The 27611-nt window shown below is 33.4% G+C and overlaps 1 protein-coding gene across 1 annotated transcript; it reads right to left on the reverse strand.

Moving 5' to 3' along the window:
• Positions 1-463: 463 nt before the first annotated feature.
• LOC111697998 (coiled-coil domain-containing protein 112) lies at positions 464-27611 on the reverse strand. Its single transcript, XM_023468202.1, has 16 exons — positions 27520-27611; positions 26032-26087; positions 23920-23993; positions 22441-22563; positions 22108-22204; positions 21688-21893; positions 19524-19598; positions 17037-17084; positions 16195-16263; positions 12174-12294; positions 11405-11458; positions 8320-8471; positions 6975-7089; positions 5330-5415; positions 3240-3325; positions 464-1932 (listed from the first exon to the last, which is right to left on the reverse strand). Exons 1-16 carry the CDS (start codon positions 27599-27601, stop codon positions 1886-1888), a joined length of 1491 nt encoding a protein of 496 aa, XP_023323970.1. The 5' UTR covers positions 27602-27611; the 3' UTR covers positions 464-1885.

The raw sequence follows: 27611 nt of genomic DNA on the forward strand, positions 1-27611 counted from the left end.
ATTTGCTCTCTTGTCGAACAAATTTGCACCGTAAAATCATATCATGCATAGGTCTCAAATGATTCCTGAAAAAAAATCTCCACAATACTACATTCTAGTTCAATTACCATACATTGCTGGTCACTCCCTTTAAAAATACTAAAAGAATATAAGGTTACAAAATAATGAGAGAAATGAATAAGATGTTTTCATACCTTTTTATTTTTACGTAATTTCATTCATAATCTTACACCTATAAATCCGTTAATGCATGTTTAGATATTTAATTTATACATACAGTGATAACCAGAAAACAATGGAATAGAAAGACGACATTATAACAATACTTAAGCGTGTTAGATGTTGTTACAAATCAAATATTTTTACTAGTAACTTAGCAAAGCATAATTTAAGTGAAAAGGGTCTATTTACACTGTACAATTGCTATTTCTAATGTTCATTAAACTATAGTTCAAGTCCTAACTTGAGTTTAAAGGTTGTCTTCCTATTTCACAGTTTTCTGGTTATCACTGTATATTTATTTACAAGTACAAATATACTGCTACAGGTCATATTCAAATCTGTATCAAAGTATAAAATGGCTTACTATAAAAAAGTAATAAAAATCATTATATTTGTATATAAAGACTGCCTTAAAATTAAATACCAGGATCCAGAATTAAAAATTTTCTATGTACAAATCATATATATACGGGCAATGCTGTTACTTTGATGTTAATTAATAAAATTAACTTATATTTTTGTTTACAGAGCATAAACTTATTATATCTCTTCTAACAAAAATTTGTTTAATGTTTGCGAGCTTACATTGTAAATCTACCATGCCTAGATCATAAACTGAAATTTGTTTAGAAAACAAAACCCGGTTTCGAAAATAGGCCCGAGCAACTTTTCGGTATCGATGAAAGCCGTAGGTTTTTTGCCGAACCAAACCTCAACTAAAATGTTAAGAAACTTATATTAGATATAAGTATCCTTCTAATGAAAGGTTTTTGGACTTTAATTCAAATAAAAAAAAAAAAAACATATTTTAGAAAGGTTGGGTTAAGCATAAACATTAACGGATTACACCATTAACTTTTAGCGGATTTTATCTGAAAGCATTCGCGGATTAACAAAATTAACCGGGGTTTGTTGAATTATATTTTCTTCAGAAGGGATCGTCCAGGTAATTCTGATTGATTCTTCTATCCAAAAAAAGGATATGATATGTCACTGCTGTGAATAGTGTATGGCACTCTTCAATGAAACATATGATTTTAACCTCTTTAATTTTCTGGATCTGATTGACAATTGTATAGCAGTTCTCTAAAAGTTCATGTTTTTTATCAGAGTTTTCCAATGATTCCTGGTTCTACATCAGAGTTCTTCAATTATTCCTTGTTTTTTATCAGAGTCTTCCAATTATTCCTGGTTTTACATCAGATTCAGAGTTCTTCAATGATTTTTGTTTTTGCATCAGAGTTCTTCAATGATTTCTGGTTTTACATCAGAGTTCTTCAATGATTCCTGGTTTTACATCAGAGTTCTTCAATTATTCCTGGTTTTACAAAAGAGTTCTCCAATTATTCCTGGTTTTACATCAGAGTTCTCCAATTATTCCTGGTTTTACATCAGAGTTCTCCAATTATTCCTGGTTTTTTATCATAGTTCTCCAATGATTCCTTTTTTATCAGAGTTCTCCAATTATTCTTGGTTTTACATCTCGAGTTCTCCAATTATTCCTTGTTTTACATCAGAGTTCTTCAATTATTCCTGGTTTTACATCAGAGTTCTCCAATTATTCCTGGTTTTACATCAGAGTTCACCAATTATTCCTGGTTTTACATCAGAGTTCTCCAATGATTCCTGGTTTTAAATCAGAGTTCTCTAATTATTTCTGGTTCTACATCAGAGTTCTCCAATGTGGAGTTCCAAGCCGAGGCAGGTTATCTGAACCATTTCAATTCTATTCATTTATCAATTCAATAAAGGATCAGGCGGAATGATGGATGGGGTTTAGTAATAGATTTTAAGATGAAACAAGTAAATTATATTTTTACGGGTTTGAGAGTTTCATTTAATTACTTGAAATCGTACTTATTAAACTTTTATAGATGTGCTCAGTGCAATGCGGAGCCAGACATTTAAGTTAGTATCGTTAAACGAAATTAACTTCCGAGTTTCCTTTTTGGGGTCTATATATTTGCGTAGATTTTTGGGGTCTATATATTTGCGTAGATTGTAATTTTGTAAATCATAAAACAAAACAAAAAAGTGTAAAAAACCACATGAAATAATATTTCTTGATACAAATATTGGTATCTATAACAAAACTACCTGATCCCGTTAATGAAGCTGGGTCTGAGGTTTTGGGTTTAGAGCCCAAAACTTAAGACAGGGTATCATTATGAAAACCAGCTTTGTAACCCGGGTTTCACGAATGGGGTTAGGCAGTTTTGTGGATATCCATATTTTTGTTATGAAATATTTTTCTTTTTAGTTTCTCCATATTCTCCATTTTTGTCGAATCTCTTAAATCAAATCTACAAAATGTTAAGACCCCAAAAAGGAAACTCGGGAGTTTCGTTCAACGATACTCTTAAATGTCGGGCTCTGGGCTCGGGAATTATGGGAGAGGTTGTATACTGTAAACGGTTACTATGAACCATTATGATATGTCCGCCTAAAGTAATGTGCACGTTAGATTGAAATCTTATATGTTTTTAATCATAACTTCTCCAATAAAAGTGCTGTTTAAATCTTATATGTTTTTAATCATAACTTCTCCAATAAAAGTGCTGTTTAAATCTTAAATGTTTTTAATAATAACTCCTCCAAATAAACTGCTGTTTAAATCTTATATGTTTTTAATCATAACTTCTCCAATAAAAGTACTGTTTAAATCTTATATTTTTTTAATAATAACTCCTCCAAATAAACTGCTGTTGAAATCTTAAATGTTTTTAATCATAACTCCTCCAATTAAAGTGCTGTTGAAATGAACAAAAATGTTATAAATTTCCAAAATGTATCCGCATAAATTTGTACTTTTCATAATTGTGTGCATAAAATCAAAGCTAGATAAGCTACGAGGTCACAAAGTTGTACCGGAAATGCATCGCATGGATTTTACTTTATCATTCTGTCTATTTTGCAGTGACGAAGAACTTTAAATAAAAGAAATTTATTTTGTTCTATCTGTGATATCTGTGGTTTAGTTGAACCTTGTCGACGATATATGAGAATTGTAAGGTTTCCTAGATGATAAATATCTGCAGAATCTATAGATCTTCTCCGGGTCCTACCAGTATCAGGGGACGGATACATCAGGTTAATCTTCTCCCTGGAGTAAACAATAATAATTTATCCGTCCTTAACCTTAGAATTTATACATTACAAAATCATATAATTAATTATGTCTGGTTATTTTTCAGATATTTTGGAGGAAAACAAATTTCCCAGAGCTCGCGATTTAAAAACTTCGACTCGAGCCGTAATTCCTTAAACCTGACTTTAAGACCCAACTCTGACGACAGCTTGTGTCACTTGATTGGCAGATGCAAGATCTTTGGCTCGACTTAAGGAGTTAGGCCTAATGAAAAGAAAACCGACCGTTGTTGGTTTTAGTGGAGAAGAAGGCTCATGTGGGGAGGAAGGCCAACCACATCAATCTCTAGTCCGAACCACATTCCCATCATTTTCTCGTCCGAACCACATCGAAATCCTCGTCCTTTCAATATTATTTTTTTAAGTGTCTGATCCTTGAAAATAAATACATTTTTTAAAAATATGGCGACGTTAGGGCATAGATAAAATATCAAATTTTCCCAATTGAATTTTAGATTTGTGTAAACATGAAAATTCTCCATAAACGATGTTCTACAAAAAAGTGTCTGTTTAAGAGCCCTTTCTTTTGCGGAAAATGCCGCAAAACATTCTCAAACTCGATGTAAACAACTTTTTGTAATATTCAAGCTGAATTTGGGTTAGAGATATGACTTACAATTTTTATATGATTAAATACTGTTTGAATTCATTGGGTTGTGACCAATTAATTGTAGCAAATGATTTGAATAATATAAATTGAACATTATTTTTTCTATAATTTTAAGCATGCGGCAGGCAGAAGTGATCTCTTAGTGGGGACAACAAATCTACCTTATTTGTAAATAAATCAGAAATCAATGATTATTTTGTATGGGTTGAAATGGAAAGATTAAAGACCATGTTCACGCGAATTCTTTGGTATAAATTTTAATTTGTGAGAGTTATCCATTTTGGAGGCAGAAGAGATTCAATTTTTAACCTAAATAATGTTTGACATCATTCTCGTGGATTTGAAGATTCCAACATCTCAAAATCCTTGGAAAACTTTATTTTAGTCATGGTGTATGCCCTAACGTCGCCATATTTTTAAAAAATGTATTTATTTTCAAGGATCGGACACTTAAAAAAAATAATATTGAAAGAACGAGGATTTCGATGTGGTTCGGACGAGAAAATGAAGAGAATGTGGTTCGGAATAGAGATTGATGTGGTTGGCCTTCCTCCCCTCGGGTCAATGTTGAGTCTTGTTCTCATAAAAACCCGGAATGCGCCAATTCCTACCATTCAAATTCGCCAAATAGAATATTCTAAACTCTGCGGAAAATAAGATGCAGCTTGAATCCGAAAGCTCAAGCCCAACGACAGCTTAGACCCAAGCTGTATTTTCTCGAATTTTTTAAATCGCGGGCTCAGAACCCGGAAGTTTTTTATATGTTGCGGATGAAAAGTGTTCTTTGCACTGACATATTTTAAACTGTGAAAAGTTATGTCTTTCTGTAATAAATAATTTTTGATAAATAAAATGCAGTGAGAATCATAAAACTCTTGAATAGGAAGACGACTTTTGCACTGAAGGAATATAAGTCATTGCAATTGTGCAGTGTAAACAGGCTCATTAACTTGATACGTGATTTAATACCCGTCAGGACAAATGGAGGAAAATGTACGCTAGATTGTGACGTATGTATTTAGGTTAATCAACTACACTGATCATTGTTATTAGGTGCAGTACCCCCCCCCCCTCCACGAAATTTTGGTTTATTTTCAAATCCCTCTTCCACGTACTGCACCTAATAACAATGATGATCTGTGTAGTTGATTAACCTAAATCATACGTCACAATCTAGCGTACATTTTCCTCCATTTGTCCTGACGGGAAGTTTCGAGTAAAACTATTTGCTTTGTAACACACTTAAATATTGCTATAAGATCGTCTTTCTCTTCCATAGTTTTCTGGTCCTCACTGAAGTGATGAAAAAATGATCTGATCACTGGATTATTGATAAAATATAAACCCAACCTGTTTGCTTTGCATCTTGCCTCTACAGATTTTGTATTCCTGAACACGTGATCTTGATCCCGTCTAACCTGGACGGGTCGGGTCGTCTAAACCAGAAAATTGTTTATAAATGGAACTGTAGAGTGTAGACGTAATTTAAGTGACCGTACTCCACATTTATAGAGTGGCATGTACACCTTTAAACCTTTACAGAGTGGCATGTACACCTTTAAACATTCATTGAGTGTCATGTACCCCTTTAAACCTTTACAGAGTGGCATGTACCCCTTTAAACCTTTATAGAGTGGCATTTACCCCTTTAAACTTTATAGAGTTACATGTACCCATTTAAACCTTTATAGAGTTGCATGTACCCCTTTAAACCTTTATAGAGTTGCATGTACCCCTTTAAACCTTTATAGAGTGGCATTTACCCCTTTAAACCTTTACCGAGTGGCATGTACCCCTTTAACCTTTATAGATTGGCATGTACCCCTTTAAACCTTTATAGAGTTGCATGTACCCCTTTAAACCTTTATAGAGTGGCATGTCCCCCTTTAAACATTTACAGAGTGGCATGTCCCTTTTAAACCTTTATAGAGTGGCATGTACACCTTTAAACCTTTACAGACTGCATGTACCCGTTTAAACCTTTATCCGAATGAAATATCTTTATTTTTTAGCTTAAAAAAGGATTATTTTAAATTGTCGTTTCTCTTATAAAGGGATTTAACGAAAAATTTATCTTCTCAGTGTAACTCAGATACAGGTTTGAAAGGGTAACGTGGTTAGTCGGACATGTCACTCTTAAAACGGAGGCTCACTTAGAGTTACGCCTATACATTACACTTAGATTTAACAGTTGGTCATTTCAACCAGAACTTGACCAATTCAAAATAAATTTTTGGCTTTGTTTTTCGACGGTTGCGTTTTTTATGAACAAATATAAAAGATCACTAGCTGTAAATTCAAAAATTAATGAATTATTGACCAAAATGCGATTAAATTCAATCTGGCTCTGGTCAATAATAGGATGTCCCTTGGATATTGTATTTTTAAGGACATTGGAAACCTCCTTGCAAGTTGCAACCAATAAGCACCACTCTAACATAATTGTCAGAACAAGTTTATTTCACGTGGGGTTTAAGGTACGCTTTCCCCCTCTCATTTAGTTTTTATCATCGCCCGGCCACGCGATGAGAAGCGCAACTTAAATTAACAAATATCCGTTAGACTTTAATCTTTCCTTTTTTAAAGTTTACAAGTTCAATCGATGACACTGTTACTCTATCCCCTGCTAATATTGTTTCTAAATCGGATTTCTTTCAGATTTAGCTTTTAGTTTGTGTTTACAATAATTTGGCAATTCCAATTCCATAATATATATAATCGTAATATAGTTTGGTGGAAATTAAAAGCGTGTTACCTCTGGAAGCGGTAAGATTGATTTGTAAAAAAAGATTAATAAAAGGAATTGAGTCTTCGCAAAAAACTCTGATTTTATAATTCCTGTCTTTGAACTCCAATGTTGTAGATATTTCTATCTATGAATTCTGTTAGATCAAAAATTTTAGTTTAGATGATCAAAGGTTTACACCATCTTCAGGTTGTCGAGAAATAGAAATTAAAAAATTTGAGTTTGCCGCAAAGACTCAATTCGTTTAACCTTCTCCCAATCCTCTTTCATCTTCTCTTTCTTCCTGATCTTCTCCTCTTGCTTCTGCTTCAACTTCATCTGAATCCTCTCCATGTCCTTCTCATGGTACTGAGCCAGGAATATCCTAGATTAGAGACGGTTTTATAAGGCGGAGATTTGCGACGGTAGACGGTTTTATATGGCGGAGATTCGCGACGGTAGACGGTTTTATTAGGCTAAGCGGCGGAGATATGCGACGGTTGATGGTTTTATTAGGCTGAGAGCGGCGGAATTAGACGATGGTAGACAGTTTTGTGTTAGGCTGAGTTGCATGGAAATACGCGACGGTGGATGGTTTTATCAGGCTGTGAGGCCGAACGGGATAATTTCTTTACGTTTGATCAAATATTCAGAAGTAATCCACATAAACGGTATTTAATTTAAATTTTGATTTCTACCAAGCTTAAGCTTTCAAACAGCATGGATACACATAAAAATGGAAACAAAGAGAAGCTATCTTTGTTTACTTGTAAATTTGTAATTTGAAACAAAGCTTGTTTAAAATTTTAAAACTTAACTTAAAGTCGACTACTGTACGTCGTAGAAAGTTGGTAAATTGTAAAAATCAAATAAAGAGTATTTAAGATAACAATGACTCTTGTTTAATGTTTAATCATGAAAATACTAAGAAATGTTTGTTAATATCGTCAATAGCACTTCAGATCAGGAGCAGAGAATAAGTGGAACCTCAAAGAGCTTTAAAACATGTCAACAGGTTTTCTGACAGGGTTACTCATAACAAGTAAACTTTTTAATGGTTTGCCACAGTTGCCTTTTTATTTTTTTGTCATCTTTATCTTCTTGAAATGTAACATACAGGGTGTCCCAAAAAAAACATGGAAATTCAGTGATGAATTCGATATCGTCTTTGTTATGAATTTGCATTGTAATACCTAATTTCAAAAGCCATAGTATTATTATGTCTGCTAGAGTTTTTTTTAATGAAAAGGGTAAATTAGACTGCAAAGATGTGTCTATAATGTCTCCGCAAGATGAACAGTGAAGACGGACAAGTTTACACTGTTTGTAGACTGCAATTTTCTTGTTTTAACTAAGTACCGCCGTATGCAGTCAAAACATAAACAAACAAAATGTGAACATAGCAGACGAAACTCTTACAGATTACAGCAATCTCAGTAGGTATCACCATACTACATCAAAGAATTATTTGAAAAGACGATATCGAATTCATACCTGAATTCCAATGTTTATTGGGACACCTGTATTTTATACAAAGCAAATTTAAACTTCTGATAAAGTTCCAGATCTTCATAAAAGTGTTATTCTGTGTGAAAACCTCTCAATCTTTACCAACCTGTTCATTTCTTTTCTCTGCTGGATTTCCATCTCTTTTATTTTGTTTTCTTCCTCCTCTCTCTCCCTCTCTATCCTCTTCAGCTGTTCTCTCTCCTGATGATACTTCCGTAGTTCATAGTTCCGTCGTTCAAGCCGCTCCTCGAGTCGAGCCTTAAGAGGGACTAACATATTGTCATTGTTACATACCAAAGGAACTGAGTTCCTGCCACAAACTCAAATTGTTCAATAATTATATTAATGCAACCTGATGATGTAAACCTTTGATATTTCAAACTATTTGATCTCACGGAATTCATAGTTTGAATTATCAAAGGTCTACAACAGCAGGTTGCAAAGATATAAGGAATAGAAAAACAGAGTTTGTAGCAAGAACTCAGTTTCTTAATGATGGTACAGCTGGGAAGGGCTTTGTTTCTTTTTCTCAGCATTAAAATCAATCAAAATTAAAGTAAATTGTACACAGAAAAAAAATGAAAAATACTTCATTTTGAGATATAAAAAAGTATAACTGCATTATTGTAGAGATTTATTTCAGAACCTTTACTTGAAGAGTGCAAAAATTATTCACATCGATACCTTCTGTACGCTTTGTTGATATTTAATTTTTTTTAAATACATCCGCTTTTCTAGATAGCAAATCATGGATTACGATTGCCTACATTTTCTCTCTTTACAGACTAAAAACTGGATTCTCTAAAGGCTTAAAATATAATTCTATGAATAATGGTTCTCTTTAGCTAAATGTTTACTAAAAATTATGACGTTAATACCGTTCATAATTACATCTATAGATTTCAGCAAGGAGTATGGAATAGAAGGGAGATATAATCATACTGTGGCGGCGTAGTGGCGGAAGACGAGACTTCTGAGGAGTTTTGAACCTAAGATCTAGACGCGGCAAGAAGAGCAATTTCCGGCCACGTCACCTATCTACCTATTTAAAATCTTTTACATTTTTAGAATTTAAAGTATATAAATTTAGTAATAAAGTAATTATTTAACCAGGCGTTTGTTAAATTGAGCGTAGCTAAAATACCATATATACCATATGATTAATATTATACATTCTTTGCAGACGGTACTTCAGTTGAATAAGAAATATTTGTCAGATGTAGAATAACCGGGTATACAATATTTCTTATACAAATGGAGTACTTGTCTACAGAGCATGTAAAATCATATAGTAGGGCGGGTCCGTCAGTTGTATCCTTGTATTTCAGGCTTAATACCATTTTATCTAGTACAATTTCTCAAAGTACATGTTCGCCTAGTACAATTTCTCATAGTACATGTTCGCTTAGTACACTTTCGCATAGTACATGTTCGTCTAGTACACTTTCGCATAGTACATGTTCGTCTAGTACACTTTCGCATAGTACATGTTCGTCTAGTACACTTTCGCATAGTACATGTTCACCTAAACAAACTTTTTACTATAGATAACATTTCACTTATATATCATATTTCGTCAGGATAACAGTTTGCCTTTATAGCATCTGACTAAGATAACGTTACATAGAGTGATTTTGATTTAAATTATTTAAAAATCTTAAATTAAAGATCTTAAAAATTTCTATGAGCTATGGAGACTTTCCTACAATATTTTTGAGCCTCGGCTACTCATTCTTATTTTTTTAGCTTTTTTCTTCTTTTTCTTTGAACATTCACACTTCACAGCTGAAGAGTAAAAATAATACGCAATTGTTATAAGAAAAAATCCTTCTTCTGACAAAGAGATTTTGCATCGACATGGAGTCCTTAATTCAGGCTAGTAAAACTAAACGAGGTAAACCAGCATTCGTTGACAAATTAAAACTTATTAAAGTATCTAACAATCTTCATTTTTTCTGTTGAAATTGAATTTTTGATAAATTTTTAATATTATCTGTTCATGAATCTAGAACGCACAAAGAAACTGTGACAACTGGGCTCGAACTCTAATAATTCACCTTTGATATTTCAAACTATGAGGTCTGCGAGATCAAATAGTCAAAGTTTGAATAACAGGCTTACATCATTGTGGTTTACATCGTGGTTTTTCAAAATATTTTTAAAGGGGTCTAGCATTTTTGTTTGTCTGAATATGTTATTTACTGTTTTTTCGAGGTTGGAGTAGGATAAAAACAACCCGTTTTCCACTTTTTCCGATGGAAAGTAAAGAAATCAAATAAAAACTTTATATTTGGTCTGGAATTTATTCATTATCAATGTGAAATACTTGTTTATCTATTTTTTATTTCCCTTTTTCATTGTTTGGGTGAACATTTTTTATTATGTGAAGACCAGCTTTATAACTAGTATACTAGCTTAACGAGATAGTATATCATGTAATAATTAAGCTTACAGTCAAAATTTAGCAGATTTTTTGTTTAGTTTGGTGCATTTTCAAAATTAATAAATTTCTACAATTATTTTCCGGCAAAATTTTGCAACTTTGACCAACCATAAACCTCCGGCCCCTTGGGACTTCAGTCATGTGAGTTATATAAAAAAAATTGAGACCGATACATGAGAGGTCACTTGAAATTAGCGTCACAGTCCCTTTACTTTCAGTCTCCTTCTTAGATCATCTAATTTCTTTGCATGCCTGGTATTCATATTTCTAAAGTTTCTAAACATTTCTATTCCAGGATTCTGTGAATCCTTCTCTGTACTATTTTCCCACGAGGAGAACAAAAGACTAGGGCTGGCCAAAGTTACGTTGAAAAACGGATAAGATGTTTTTGAAAAAATTAACGGTTGAAAACGAAAACGAAACGGTTGGGTTATTAAAATTGTATAAAAGCCAAAAAAAATATTTTATTGTATTTTTATGTTTTTTAATGTCGTCTTCAGCCCCCCCCCCCCGTATTAACATGAAGGAACTTTTAACGATTTACATAGAGAAAAAAATATATCTTCTGTTAACGCCGTCAATAGAATTGAGATCATTAATTAACATTAACTTTAAAAAACGGAAACGCCATTTTTTCCTTAAAAACTAACGGCTACCTGAATTTTTTGTTATCGTTTGGAACTAACCATTACCGACTCGGCTAGAAAAAGTTTGACCGTGCCCATCCCTACCAAAGACTAAATCTGACCTTTTTCTCCGCTACCCGGAGCAGTTCTTCAGTTTCCTCTATCTCCTTCCGGACCTAGAGTACACAGAGATAAATCAGGACAGGATAAACAGAGACACCAAAGCTGGAAACTTTAGAGTGAAACAAATTTAATTTTTTTAATAATTAAGAACGCTATTTATCAAAGTCAAGATTTCTAGGTTTGGCCAAAGCAAAATGATTAACTCATTTGAACTAACTTAAATCAGTCCCATTCTTTGAAAAGTTCCTAGATCTGTATAAAATCAGAGATTTAGTTAGATGAAATCCGTACAGCAAATACGACTTGGGATTTTTAAAAAGGTTAAATACGATATTCAGACCTCAAAGGTTTTTACAAGAGTATTTATTTTTTAAAGACCTAAGGGACCGAATTAATGTAACTGCTTACCGCCGGTTCAAATTTGAATCAATGGTCCAAATTTAAACGAGCAGATAGTTCAGCAACGTAGCTCAAATTCAATAAATTCGGTCCAAAATTTTGAATTCAATCCTGAGTCCAAAACTAAAGAGAATTCGCGAGTTTTAAGTCATAGCTTTAAAGTTCTGTAAAATAATTAATTCAGTGTTAAATGTGACATCATAAAAATGTGTTATTATCACGAGAATGATGATTAATAGTAGTAGAACATTATGAGACTGCGAGAATTGCTCCGGGTTAAATATTTGTTGCTTGTCGATCAAAGTTAAGGTTTAATTTAAGCCACGAGCGGCATTTTTAAGGTTCAAGTTAATTCGCGGATGAATGAACCTGTTTTATTTTTCTCCATTCTTGAATTTTCTTCATCTTCTCCGAGTTCCTGGTTTGCACTGTGTTTAAGGTGTGGGCGGATCTACTCCTCCTTCTCAGCAATTTTGGTTGGGACGGTTCACTGAAATATTTTAATCAGGAATTTTTCTAAACTTTAAAGAAATTATCAGTCTTTTTCACAAACTCTGATTTTCTAATCCCATCTTCTTTGCAACCCAATATTGTAGATATTTCAAACTATGAATTCTGTTAGATCAAATAGTTTAAGTTTATAATATCAAAGGTTTATATGTATACAATTAGATTGCAAAGATATAGGGATTAAAGTTTTTGGGAAAGACTCAATTCCTTTTTCTTGATAAAATGATTTCATTATAATTCATATTTTACTTCAATTCTTGTTGTCCGATTCACAACGCGTTAACAGTTGCAGCTTTGTGATTTCTAGAATACAAGAATACAAAAAATATTTTGAATATGGAATATTTTCAATTGTGTGTTTTCTTTAAAATGACTTCTGGTTCAAAGACCATGGACTCCGGTTCTTTTGATGTACAGGACTGACTTTAAGCCATCTAGGCAGAATTTGATGTACAGGACTGACTTTAAGGAAGCTGGGCAGAATTTAGTGTACAGAACTGACTTTAAGCAAGCTAGGCAGAATTTGATGTACAGAACTGACTTTAAACAAGCTAGGCAGAATTTGATGTACAGAACTGACTTTAAGCAAGCTAGGCAGAATTTAGTGTACAGAACTGACTTTAAGCAAGCTAGGCAGAATTTGATGTACAGAACTGACTTTAAGGAAGCAAGACAGAATTTAGTGTACAGTTCTGACTTTAAACAAGCTAGGCAGAGTTTGATGTACAGTTCTGACTTTAAGCAAGCTAGGCAGAATTTAGTGTACAGAACTGACTTAAGGGAAGCTAGGCAGAATTTGATGTACAGAACTGACTTTAAGCAAGTTAGGCAGAATTTAGTGTACAGAACTGACTTTAAGGAAGCTAGGCAGAATTTGATGTACAGAACTGACTTTAAGGAAGCTGCAGAATTTGATGTACAGAACTGACTTTAAGCAAGTTAGGCAGAATTTAGTGTACAGAACTGACTTTAAGGAAGCTAGGCAGAATTTGATGTACAGAACTGACTTTAAGGAAGCTGGGCAGAATTTAGTGTACAGAACTGACTTTAAGGAAGCAAGACAGAATTTAGTGTACAGTTCTGACTTTAAACAAGCTAGGCAGAATTCAGTGTACAGAACTGACTTTAAGCAAGCTAGGCAGAATTTTGTGTACAGAACTGACTTTAAGGAAGCTAGGCAGAATTTGATGTACAGAACTGAATTTAAGAAAGATAGGCAGAATTTGGTGTACAGGACTGACTTTAAGGAAGCTAGGCAGAGTTTGATGTACAGTTCTGACTTTAAGCAAGCTAGGCAGAATTTAGTGTACAGAACTGACTTAAGGGAAGATAGGCAGAATTTGATGTACAGAACTGACTTTAAGCAAGTTAGGCAGAATTTAGTGTACAGAACTGACTTTAAGGAAACTAGGCAGAATTTGATGTACAGAACTGACTTTAAGGAAGCTAGGCAGAATTTGATGTACAGAACTGAATTTAAGCAAGCTAGGCAGAATTAAACTTTTCGAACTAGAAAAACTGTGATATTGATCAGATCAAGGTCTTCGACACTATAGTTTCAGTAGAAGTAAATATTTCCATTTACTGATAGCGCCGATTGAAGGATTCAATATCTCTAATTGTATAATGAAATAGATAGAAAGATAGATGTAACCGCTATACTATTTCTATTGGTTCAGAATAGACAACAAACACATGACTGAACCCTGATTGGATCAGGGGCTAATGGACTCGGAGTTTAGAGTACCATTGTGAATGGGGCATGTCTCCTTTAAATGGATTGCCATTTAAAATTACACTGACAGTCCATTGAATTGTTTAGAATTACACTGACAGTCCATGTAATTTTAAAATTACACTGACAGTCCATGTAATTGTTTAAAATTACACTGACAGTCCATTGAATTGTTTAGAATTACACTGACAGTCCATGTAATTGTTGTCCACAAAGCTTTAAAATTACACTGACAGTCCATGTAATTGTTTAAAACTACACCGACAGTCCATGTAATTTTTTTAAATTACACTGACAGTCCATGTAATTGTTTAAAATTACACTGACAGTCCATGTAATTGTTTAAAACTACACCGACAGTCCATGCAATTGTTTAAAATTACACTGACAGTTCATGTAATTGTTTAAAATTACACTGACAGTCCATGTAATTGTTGTCCAAAAAGCTTTAAAATTACACTGACAGTCCAAGTAATTGTTTAAAATTACACTGACAGTCGATCCATGTAATTGTTTAAAATTACACTGATAGTCCATGTAATTGTTTAAAATTACACTGACAGTCCATGTTATTGTTTAAAATTACACTGGCAGTCCATGAAATTGTTGTCCACAAAGCTAGGGTGCATTTTGCAACTTAAGAAACGGTTGTAGAGACAATGTTCAGTTTTATATCTTAAACTTTTTATTTATCACCTTTATAGGTAATATCGGGCTTAGGATGAAAAATATGATGTTTTATTATAATTCAAGAAAAATTACAATCTCCGCAAAAATTATATTTGAAGGTTAGAGACTCTCAGTTAGTTATTGCACAGCTTTTAAAAAACAAATATGCTCTTTTGAAAAAATTCTATTTTTTCAGCCCATTTGGTCCAGCCGTTTGGCCAGCCATAGCTAACATTTATACAAACAAATATATATGAGCGAAGAGCTTTATTATATAGATATATATGGTTCCATCGGGATTCCTTCCATGCAGAATTCCTCCCACGGGATTCCTCCCATGGGATTCCTCCCACCAGGATTCCTCCCACACGGGATTCCTCCCACGGGATTCCTCCCAAACGGGATTCCTCCCCCATGGGATTCCTCCCACAGGATTCCTCCCACACAGGATTCCTTCCACACTGAATTCCTCCCACACAGAATTCCTCCCATTGAATTCCTCCCACACAGAATTCCTCCCACTGAATACATAGTAGATAAGTGTATATATTTTAATACTTTATTGGAGCAGCTGACAATCTAGCTTCAAACAATCCTCCTGCCAGGCGAAAGTATAAAGTCCTATTAGAGAGACTTGCTGCCAAAGTCAGTACCTATCAGGCCAGCCAAAACAAGTTGGCCTACCTCAGAGCAGTTTTCAGCTCAAATTGCTAACATTTTTAGCTTTGCATGAATTATAAATTTTAAAAAAATTGAAGAAATTAAAAAAAAATATTAAAGATGAATTTATAAAAAAAAATAAAAAAATATAAAAAATGAGAAAAAAAATAATATGTTTTATAAAATCAAGTTGTAGATTTATATAAAAAAATTATTTTAGATTAGTTTACTAATTTTCTTTTGAATCAATATTTCCTATCTTTTAAAAATACTTCCACTTCTAAAATATTCTTTCCTAAAAAAAATGAAAAATGGCGTGCTAAAATACTTAACCTCCTCGTAGTGCATGCTGGTTCAGACAGACAAAGTATTAAATCATATATGATCACTATAATATAATCAAATGCAGGGATCTTATCAGATGTGGATCCTTAGTTAACAACTGTGGGAGGAATCTTGTGTGGGAGGAACCCTGTGTGGGAGGAATCCTGTGTGGGAGGAATCCCATGTGGGAGGAATCCTGTGTGGGAGGAATCCTGTGTGGGAGGAATCCCATGTGGGAGGAATCCTGTGTGGGAGGAATCCCATGTGTGAGGAATTCTGTGTGGGAGGAATCCTCTGTGGGAGGAATCCTGTGGTTGGAGGAATCCCATGGGAGGAATCCCGTGTGGGAGGAATCCTAGGTGTGGGAAAAATCCCATGGGAGGAATCCCATTTGGGAGGAATCCTGTTGGGAGGAGTCCCGTGGGAGGAATCCTGTTGGGAGGAATTCCATGACTACCGATATATATATATAATGTAAATATTATTAAAAACCTGAAAGATCGCTGACGTTGTAACCTCTTCTGCCTCCAATCCTCTATCAAACTTTTTTGTCTGTCCCTTCTGGAAAAAACAAAATGATTTTTTAATAAAAAACTGTTAAAAATATTTTTCCATAAATTTCTGCATCAACGAGATAGATTGTATTGTGTACATATATTCGTAAAGATTTAATTAACATAACCTGAAACTAATATAATATTAGTATATCCGGCACCCCGGACTAACCAGAGGGAGAAGCATTCGGTTTCTTTTATTTTAAATCAAACGTGTTTTCGTCTATATTTCTACAATCTTTAAACTTATGAATTTGTTTATTTCATACTTTTTCATTCAAAATGTATATGCCAACAAAAAATTATTTAAAGAAAAAAGGCTAAAAAATTATGTATAAGGGGATAAATTGTGAACGAAAGTCACAGCTTTCTGAAATATTGACAGAACCGATAAATCCACGTGCCGGAGATGTAAGGTACTTTCTCACAGACTTTTTCCCTAGCGCACATTTCCCAATGGTATTTTCCCAAGGGTATTTTCCCAACTGTGCAATTTCCAAAGCGGCAACTTTCCAAGTCTGTCCTAGCCGTAGTGCTAGGCCCCTATCCCGTTCTAACTTCAGCGCTCGGCCCCTATCCCGTTATAACTTCAGCGCTCGGTATACACTATAGCCTGCGGTGCCTCAGAAGGCCTAACCTAACCTTTGGGAAATTGCACATATGGGAAGTTGCCACTTGGAAAGTCACCCTGAGTAAAATGCATTTTGAAAAAAAACCTAACACCTATCCGGAATGTATCGAATAAAATTAATTATTTGTTTAATTTAAATAATTTCTCACCTAAGACAGTACTCCGAGTACCAATCCACATGGCGAGCAACATCCTCCCTGATCCAGGTTTAACCTTGATCTTAACCTACTCTTCTCCTATCCTGGATAAGCAACATATTCCGAACCATGATCTTAACCTACTCTACTTTTATCCTGGATGAGCACCATATTCCGAACCTTGATCTTAACCTACTCTTCTCTTATTATGAAGAAGGCAAACATTCTGAACTATGATCTTAACCTACTCTTTTCTTATCCTGGATAAGCAACATATTCCGAACCATGATCTTAACCTACTCTTCTCTTATCCTGGATAAGCAACATATTCCGAACCTTGATCTTAACCTACTCTTCTCTTATCCTGGATAAGCAACATATTCCGAACCTTGATCTTAACCTATTCTTCTCTTATCCTGGATAAGCAACATATTCCGAACCTTGATCTTAACCTACTCTTCTCCTATCCTGGATAAGCAACATATTTCGAACCATGATCTTAACCTTCTCTTCTCTTATCCTGGATAAGCAACATATTCCGAACCATGATCTTAACCTACTCTTTTTTTTCGGCAGGCCTGAAATTGTTTCTGTGCCACTCATGGAAACTACTTTTTTCTAGATAACCGGTCTGTCTTCTTGGGTTATACCATATATATATATATAAAGTAGTAATCTTTGTTTTGGTGTTCGTTTTTTCGTTTGTATGCTCGATCATAACTCATGCGCCCCTGAACTGATTTGACTAAAATTTTGATTTTAGGCAAAAATTTTTTTCTTAGCTTGGTTTAAAAATTGTAAGTTGAGTGCAGGTGTTGACTTTAAGGGTAAAACTGGATTCCCAAGCTACTCCTTAGTCAAATAGTAGGGAAATGCATCTTTCTAAAGAAATTTAATAATCTTAGATTTGATAAAGAAGTAAAAATAGTATTTAAACGAGTGAATACTGTTGTGTGAAACTGTAGGTTTAGTTTATATTATATCTATGTATTGTGGTTGGAAAACTTGAGAGTTAAGTTTACTCGGTTAGAATTCTTCAAATTTCCATTGAGATCTTGTCATCTTGACATATTGTAAACGTTGTGTTGAATACCAAATACTGATCCAATAAAAAGACAGAAAAAATTTGATTCAAACATTGTAGAAATAATGAATTTTTTATCACCCCCCCCCCCCTCCACCTCCTTTCATTGACTTGGTACAGTTTTCCCTTAAATTTATTGCATGAAGCAATTGAATCCCCGTTGCCCTGACCCGAGGGAGTTGGACCACTCTAGATTTAGAACTAAATATAGACAGGAAAATATATATTATTTTATATAAATATATATTTTTACAACAATAGATAAAATAATATATTTTCCAAGCAGAAGAAAAGGGACTTGTTGTATTTCAAGAGTTACATGCATGATTTACAACGGTTTTGAGCAAAGGAATTGAGTTTTTGCCACAAACTCAAATCTTCTTATCCCAATATCTTTGCAACCTGATGGTGCAAACCTTTGATATTTCAAATTTAGATAACTTTATCTATAAGTATTAATAGTTTGAAATATCTAAGGTCTACGACATTGGTATACAAAGATATAGAGATTAGAAAATCAGAGTTTATGCCAAAAACTCAACTCCTTTTTCATACACTGATATCCATGCAACTCTAGAATATAAAGACAACAAAAAAAGTTATCACTTTAAATAGTCCAATAGTGCAGTGACCAATTTTACTTCTTAAATGAATTAATAAGTTACTGTAGTTAAACTATTTGCTTTGTAACAACATCAAATATACTAATTACTTAATTATTGCTTCAATGTCTGGCTCTCACTGTAACTTGAATTATGATAATCAAATTGCCAATTACAGTTCTGTAACTGATCTTCAGGGGAAAACACCTTTCCAGGACTTAATTTCTCACAATACAATGCAGTGAAAGAGCCTAACAAACGTTCTCTCCAAATCTCTAATATTTACATATGTTTTCTAATCCCCTAACCTCACCTCACAAATGGTTTGACCTTATCCTACTTTGTTATAACTATATAAATACTACAGGAGGATCCATATATAAATACTACAGGAGGATCCATATATAAATACTACATGAGGATCCATATATAAATACTACAGAGGGATCCATATTACTACAGAGGGATCCATATATAAATACTACAGGAGGATCCATATATAAATACTACAGGGGGATCCATATATAAATACTACATGAGGATCCATATATAAATACTACAGGAGGATCCATATATAAATACTACAGGGGGATCCATTAAACTGTGAAAAAGGAAGACGTGAATTTTTTTTTTTTCTTATATATATGTTAAATAAAATATTTTTACCATAAGTTTAATAATCGGCTCATTAAGTAAATGGTTCTGTGTACACTGCACAATTGCTGTGTTTCATGTTGGACTATTCAAAATCGTAACTCGTGTCCATTAGTCGTCTTTGTATCCCACAGTTTTATGAGATGGATCAAGGTTTCCCTAGATGATACTGCTTTAACTCCAGACCAGATATCCTCGATAAACCTGGCAGGTTTCTTTCTCCATGTTGCATACCTATCAATATATTTCTGTATACGTCCCTGCACAGTATACAAGGTTTATACATTCTATGTAGGATTGAGCACACCCTAAACTAACCAGGGAGAGATGTGCTCTGTTTCTTCTTTTCATATTTTATCGTGTTTTCTTCTGCAATTTAATAATCTTTAAACTTTGAAGTGTAATTAAGTTTTAGATAGGTTTGTCGTGTGTAAAGTTTTCTTACAGAAATTTACCAGATTTACAGAAGATTTTTTAAATTTAAATGCTTGGGATTGTGAAATAATTTATAATTGTTAGATTCAATATAGATACGAGTTATGATGTAGCAAAGTTGTTTATAAAAACTTATCTATCTTGATTAGAGAAAAAAGTGATGAATGTTGAAAGATAAGTGGTGAAAGAAACCAAATAAATCCCATTAATTAATTAACTGGTATATTAAGTATTTCTAATTAATTTAAATGTTTATCTTTACTCTCTCTTTAATCAGCAATTAGATTAGCTATCAAGATATCCCTAAAACTATATATATATATATATATTAGATTAGCTATCAAAATATCCCTAAAACTATATATATAAATATTAGATTAGCTATCAAGATATCCCTAAAACTATATATATATATATATTAGATTAGCTATCAAGATATCCCTAAAACTATATATATATATATATATATTAGATTAGCTATCAAGATATCCCTAAAACTCTATATATATATATTAGATTAGCTATCAAGATATCCCTAAAACTATATATATATATTAGATTAGCTATCAAGATATCCCTAAAATTATATATATATATATTAGATTAGCTATCAAGATATCCCTAAAACTATATATATATATATTAGATTAGCTATCAAGATATCCCTAAAACTATATATATATTTATATATATATTGTTTAAGAACTACTTTTTAAGAACTAGTTACAGTTACAAACAAGAACTGTACAAAAACTAGCTGTACAAGAACTAGCTGTACAAGAACTACCTGTACAAGAACTACCTGTAAAAGAACTACCTGTACAAAGTCAATCTGTACAAGAACTACCTGTAAAAGAACTACCTGTACAAAGTCAATCTGTACAAGAACTACCTGTAAAATAACTACCTGTACAAAGTCAATCTGTACAAGAACTAGCTGTACAAGAACTACCTGTACAAGAACTACCTGTAAAGAACTACCTGTACAAAGTAAATCTGTACAAGAACTACCTGTACAAGAACTACCTGTACAAGAACTATCCGTACAAGAACTATCTATACAAGAACTATCTGTACAAGAACTATATGTACAAGAACTATCTGTACGAGAACTATCTGTACAAGAACTATCTGTAAAATAACTACCTGTACAAGAACTTTTTGGTCAGGAACTACCTTTTCAAGACATTTCTGTATAAGAACTATCTCTACAAGAACTATCTGTACAAGAAATATCTTTACAAGAACAACCTTTACAAGAATAATCTGTACAAGAACTATCTGTACAAGAATTATCTGTACAAGAACTATCTGTACAAGAACTATCTGTACAAGAACTATCTGTACAAGAACTATCTGTACAAGAACTATCTGTAAAAGAACTATATGTACAAGAACTATCGGTACAAGAATTATCTGTACAAAACTACCTGTACAAGAACTTTTTGTCCAGGAAATACCTTTTCAAGAACTATCTGTACAAGAACTATATGAACAAGAAATATCTATTCATGAACTACCTGTACAAAAACTACCTGTACAAGAACCACCTGTACAAGAACCACCTGCACAAGAACCACCTGTACAAGAACTACCTATACAAGAACTATCTATACAAGACCTAACTGTACACGAACTACCTGTTAAAGAACTGTATGTACAAGAACTACCTGTACGAGAACTACCTGTTAATGAACGATCTGTACATTGTACAAGAACTATCTGAACAAGAACTATCTGTACGAGAACTACCTGTACAAGAACTATCTGTTCAAAAAATATCTGTACAAGAACTACCTGTACAAGAACTATCTGTACAAGAACTATCCATTACTTGAACTACCTGTAAAAGATCTATTTGTTCAGGAACTACCTTTTCAAGTAGTACCTGTGAGTGAGTTTAACCATGACTAGATGATCCTCTGGAGTCCATCCTCCTGAGAGTCCTCTATGTCTACACAACCAGGAGTGGAAGTTCTCATCAGAAACCTGTTGAACCTCTTCGACCTGAGGTTCTCCAGGATCTTCATCTCTCTTATTCTTATCCGGAGGAACAGGTTCAATCCTAACCTTGGCAACCTGCTGCTCCACAACCTGGAGAGAAGTTCAATACTTACAGAAAAGGGACTTAAGACGTAATTTTAAGTGATACTACATTTTTAGAATGGCATGGTCGATTCACATCGGTACCCTCTAAACCTTTGTCTGATCCGGAATATTCTTATCTTCCTCTCATTGATACTAAGATAGAGGTTTATAGAGTTGTTTTGAATCGAACCATGCCAGTTTTTAATCTTTTAATCTTTACCTCAAGCTCATCTTCTAGCTGAGCTTGACACCGTTCTAACCCAGAGATCAGTCCAGAGTTCCAGACTCGTGTTTTTCGGAGAACACACTCAACCTCCCTTGGGACAAACAGGATTTTCATACGAAGCGGTTTTGAGTATTTGAATTAAGAAGATTTGAAAAATATCTCAACTTTGACTTCTTTTCTGAAAAGCGTCATCAGCAAATAACAAAATCATACTTTTAAACTTTTTTAGATAAAAAGTTACCTAGAGATATGTAGTTTAGGTAAAAATTATATTTCAATCTTATACAATGTATTAGTATTTAGAAACTTTGAACATTTAAAAACTACCTCGTGAGGTGTTTGACCCGTTGTAGTTTGAATGGATGAATGGTAGAATGCGGTTCTAAGGTTGGGAGTAAACCAGGTTCAGTACTCCGAGTAGATAAATCCCTGAGAGCATTCTGTTGTTCTCTAATAAAATAAAATTAATGATAAACTGAAACATAAAATAAATATACAGAGAAAATTAGGAACAATAAAGAACTCACAAATTAAAGTTTAAAGGGACTATAAACGCAATTTCACGTAGTCTCGAATTATAGAATTATAGTCAGATTTACAATAGTGCACTTTTAACCGCTGTCTGATTAAAATAATGGAGTTTTCCATATTTTTCCATTGAAAAGTTGATCAATATAGGGTTTCCAATCGAATTTTTTTGCTCGAAAACCGTGCAATAATTGCGCAAAGATTTTCTTATGTTTCGAGTAAAAATTGCACGAAATTTCTATATAATTTCACATTAGTGCGCAAAAGCTATTTCGCGTAAATTATGATGAAAATTTTGGTTTTTGCGTATTTCGTTATTCCTGCTATCTAGTTATTTCGAGCTATTTCGTTATTTCGAGCTATTTCGCTAAATATCGAGAAACAATTCCAGAAAATGAATGAATCCAAAATGAAACCAATCAGAGCTCCACTCTTTACTCCGACCCGCTCTCATCCGCACCTTTGGTTGTGGCCTCACTTCTAAGGTTTAAAGTAAGTCAACATTTAATTTTAAGACAATTAAGTACAGCCGATGGAGATAGGTAACAGACAAGAGAAATGTACACACTTCTACCATAGATTAATACATATATGAACATCTAGTGATGACACCTTTTTAACGTTTTTCAAAACATATTTATCATAACAAATTTTATTTAAGAAAGTAACCAACATTTTTACAGTGTCAAACTATAGAAAATGATAATGATGAAATTATTGTTCATGAATAAAATACTGCAGATATGGAAGATGTTTTTTACTGAAACTAATTCACATCATATACTGTCCAAATATTTAAATCTCTTATATATATGAGCAATATGTCAGAAAACAAATATTACTTTTTTGTATTCATGTGCAAAACCATGCAAAGATAATGACTTTTATTATGTATTCATCCGCAATTTTGTGCCAAAAAATATTTATTTCGAATGATTGCGCAATTTTGTGCCAAAAAATATTTATTTCGAATGATTGCGCAATTTTGTGCAAACCTGGTTTCGTATTGATAAAAAAATGATGCAAAATTTCGTGCAAAACGCGAAACTGATGCGCAAATTCCAATTGCGGTTCTCAACTAAAATTAGTGAGTTGTTGTTTTATGCAGCAAGAGAAATGGAAAAGAGTTTATAGAAACCCGAGGATATCTTCCTCACTGTAAATCTGATGAAGAGCTAAAGGGTACATTTAGAATCGGGTATTGCAGGCCCAAGTGAAATTGCAATGGCAATTTAAGATTCTTTAAGATTGATAACATTTTTTGGATGAAAACTCTACCTTAGTGTTTGCTGAAGAGTAGTAAGTTTTCTTACAGTTGCAGCTTCCTCTCTACTGTACTTGGTCCATAGCTCCTGAATATATTTATAATTATAGCTTCCTCTCTACCAAACTTGGTCCATAGCTCCAGAATACATTATAATTTCAGCTCCAACTCTACCAAACTTGGTCCAAATAGCTCCTGAATATATCTATAGTTGCAACCTCCTCTTTACCAAACTTGGTCCATATAGCTCCTGAATATATTAATAATTGCAGCCTCCTCTCTTCCATACTGGGTCCATATAGCTCCTGAATTTATTAATAATTGCAGCTTCCTCTCTTCCATACTTGGTCCATATAGCTCCTGAATATGTTAATAATTGCAGCTTCCTCTTTTCCATGCTTGGTCCATAGCTCCTGAATATATTAATAGGTGCAACCTCCCTTTCTTCCATACTTGGTCCATAGCTCCTCAATAGATATATTAATATTTGCAACCTCCCACATATTTCATAACTCCTAAATATAATAATAATTGCAACCTCCCTCTCTTTGAAACTTTGTTCATAGCTCCTGCATATATTAATAGTTGCAACCTCCCTCTTCATCTAACCATTTCTAAAGGTTCTCAATATATTAATAATTGCAAAATTTTCCATTTCCAATCTTTCTCCATGTGATTAATGAATATGTTCATAGATTAAAGTTGCAACTTCCTTCTCTATCATAACTTGAACTCTGATTACTATCCTTTAAACTTGAAGGGTGGATTCTGAATATCTTCTATTCTCAATTCTATCTTAAAGGGACAATTTTTGTAATTTTATCATAACTTATATTTAAAGAGGACCATGCCCTTTAAACCCTTACCTGATCAATAATGTGGAAGATATTGTCGTTTTTTTCTTTTTTTAAAAGGGGCGAATTCTGTTTTTTGACTTTGCTGTATAAAATCTGCCATTCCAAATGTTTAGAAACTATCAATTTTTAGATAGAAAACGAGGATATTGTCATCATTTTACCCCAAACAATAGTTTAAAGGATAATACTCCTTTTTCAAATATAATGTCACAAGAAAATACGTATACAGTCCCTTTAAATGTTTCTAGCTAACTTCTGAATGAAGTCTTATTTCTTCTATCTAAATCCTAGTCTAAGAGATCTAATAAATATTAATATAAACACTGTAATCCTTCTCTTCAGTCTACAATATATCAAATATACAGAGAAAATAAATATTCAGTAGCAATATAATTGAAAGAAACTAATTACTTACGTTAAAAGGACTGTAAGCGTAATTTCAAGTGACCCTCAATGCAAAGATGGTAATAACTGATTAACAAAGGTACCCTTAAAGGGACTGTAAAGGAAAAATGAAAGAGGGTATAGGATGAAACCTGAGAGTCTCAGGTTTTAAACGTTACCTATAAGACATCTGTCTTATGTTCCTGTCTCGAGAAATTAACATAAAACTGTGTCAAAATTATACCAAAACGGGCATATGCCAGATTTTATATTAAAGTTGTAGTATTAAACAGATCATATTAAATAATTACGAAACCAATCTGAAAACGACGATATCCCACAGAAGCCTGAGAATCTCAGGTTTGCTCCTGTTATAATTATTTAATTTTCATTTTGCATTTTTTCTAGATATAATTGATAATATTATTACATATAGTCCGTATTTTTAAATACACAAGTTGGATCAAAGAATCTAAGTTTGAAATATCAAAAGTTTACACCATAAGATTGCAAAAATAAAGTGATTAGAACTTTTGAGTCTGGGGCAAAAACTCTATTCCTTTCTAATCTTTATGTCGATGCAGCCTATAATATCATGTAAACTTTGGATATTTCAAAATTTGACGCTTTCATATTGTAAAACTCTTAGTTTTCTTATTTCAAAATATTTTTCATAACCTTGTGTTCTAAATTAGGTTTACATTATTTTTTCCCAGATTTACATTGCTTAAACACAAAAGTTCAAACTTTTTCTTTTCTTTTTCAATTCTAGCTTGAGACAGATTTAATCCTTGTGATGTATGTTTGGCCTAGAGAGTGTAAAGAAGAGAAGAATAAATTATGCATGCAGTTTAGAAGGATTGGTTGAGAAATATCTCGGATTACCTTATGGTAGTCTCTGAGTTCTCTTGCTGGTGGAGCAGGGACGGATAGTTCTAACCCTAAATAGATTATAAATCCGTTCTTACAAAAACATCTGAAGTACCTCTTCATCCTTTTCGTGTCCCAAGATATGAATTTCTTGTCGTACCTGGATTCTGTACCTGTATCCTTCTCCTATACTTGTATCCTACTCATATACCTGTATCTTACTACTGCATGTGTATCCTAGTCCTTCACCTGTATTCTACTCCTTTATCTGTATTCTACTCCTATGCCCGTATACTTCTCATATACCTGTATTCTACTCATATACCTGTATCCTACTCCTTTATCTGTATTCTACTCCTATGCATGTATACTTCTCATATACCTGTATTCAACTCATATACCTGTATCCTACTCCTTTATCTGTATTCTACTCCTATGCCTGTATACTTCTCATATACCAGTATTCTACTCATATACCTGTATCCTACTCCTTTATTTGTATTCTACTCCTTTATCTGTATTCTACTCCTATGCCTGTATACTACTCATATACCTGTATCCTACTCATATACCTGTATCCTACTCATATACCTGTATCCTACTACTGCATGTGTATCCTAGTCCTTTACCTGTATCCTAGTCCTTCACCTGTATCTTAGTCCTTCACCTGTGTCCTACTCCTTTATCTGTATTCTACTCCTATGCCTGTATACTTCTCATATACCTGTATCCTACTACTGCATGTGTATCCTAGTCCTTCACCTGTATCCTACTCATTTATCTGTATCCTACTCATATGCCTGTAAACTACTCATATGCCTGTATTCTACTCCTGTACTCATAAAACTGTATCCTACTCCTATACTAGAATCCTACTCCTAAACCTGTATCCTTCCCATATACCTGTATCCTACTACTCCTTGTGTTACCTAGTCCTTCACCTGTATTCTACTCCTGTACCTGTAACCTTCTCCTATACCTGTATACTACTCATATACCTGTATCCTACTCATAAAACTGTATCCTACTCCTATACTAGAATCCTACTCGTAAATCTGTATCCTACTCATATACCTGTATCCTACTTCTTTATCTGCATTCTAGTCCTATACCTGTATCCTACTGTATACTTGCTTCAGAAAAAATGCGTAATCATGCTAATTAATTATGCATTCTGTAGATCAGAAATTTTCTACTTTTCATTAAGATGGTTTTATTAAAGAACTTAGTCTTAATGGATCATCCCTATCCGCTTGGAAATGCTGTAGATTTTTTTCTATCAACGGTCCTTAATGATTTCTTTAAAAGGTTTCCTTTTTCCAGTTTTCTTTGCTATGAAATGATTTTGATCATAATTCTGAACAAATTGTTAGAAACTTGGCTATAAACTTGGAATTAAATTTTTTTGCTTAATAAATATATGTATCCTGTATCCTAAATCTGTACCTAACCATGTATCATGAACCAGAACCTGTACATGTATCCTGTATCCTGTCCCTGTACCTGTATCCTGCTCTTGAATAGTATATCCTGTTATTCTTTTTAAATCTTGACTCTTAAACGTATTTAATCCTTTCTCCAACATTTTTATTTAT

This window comes from Eurytemora carolleeae, unplaced genomic scaffold, assembly GCF_000591075.1.
Source record: "Eurytemora carolleeae unplaced genomic scaffold, Eaff_2.0 scaffold153, whole genome shotgun sequence".
NCBI lineage: Eukaryota > Metazoa > Arthropoda > Copepoda > Calanoida > Temoridae > Eurytemora > Eurytemora carolleeae.

Bases quoted from the DNA above. Each gene is read 5' to 3' on its own strand.
- LOC111697998 (XM_023468202.1), bottom strand. From the start codon at position 27,601: ATGTTGGAGAAAGGATTAAATACGTTTAAGAGTCAAGATTTAAAAAGA. The intron at 26,088-27,519 runs GTACAGGGACAG...TAATCTATTTAG, and splicing joins TATTCAAGAGCAGGATACAG to GGTTAGAACTATCCGTCCCT. The intron at 3,326-5,329 runs GTTGGGTTTATA...TGTTTACTCCAG, and splicing joins GCAAGATGCAAAGCAAACAG to GGAGAAGATTAACCTGATGT.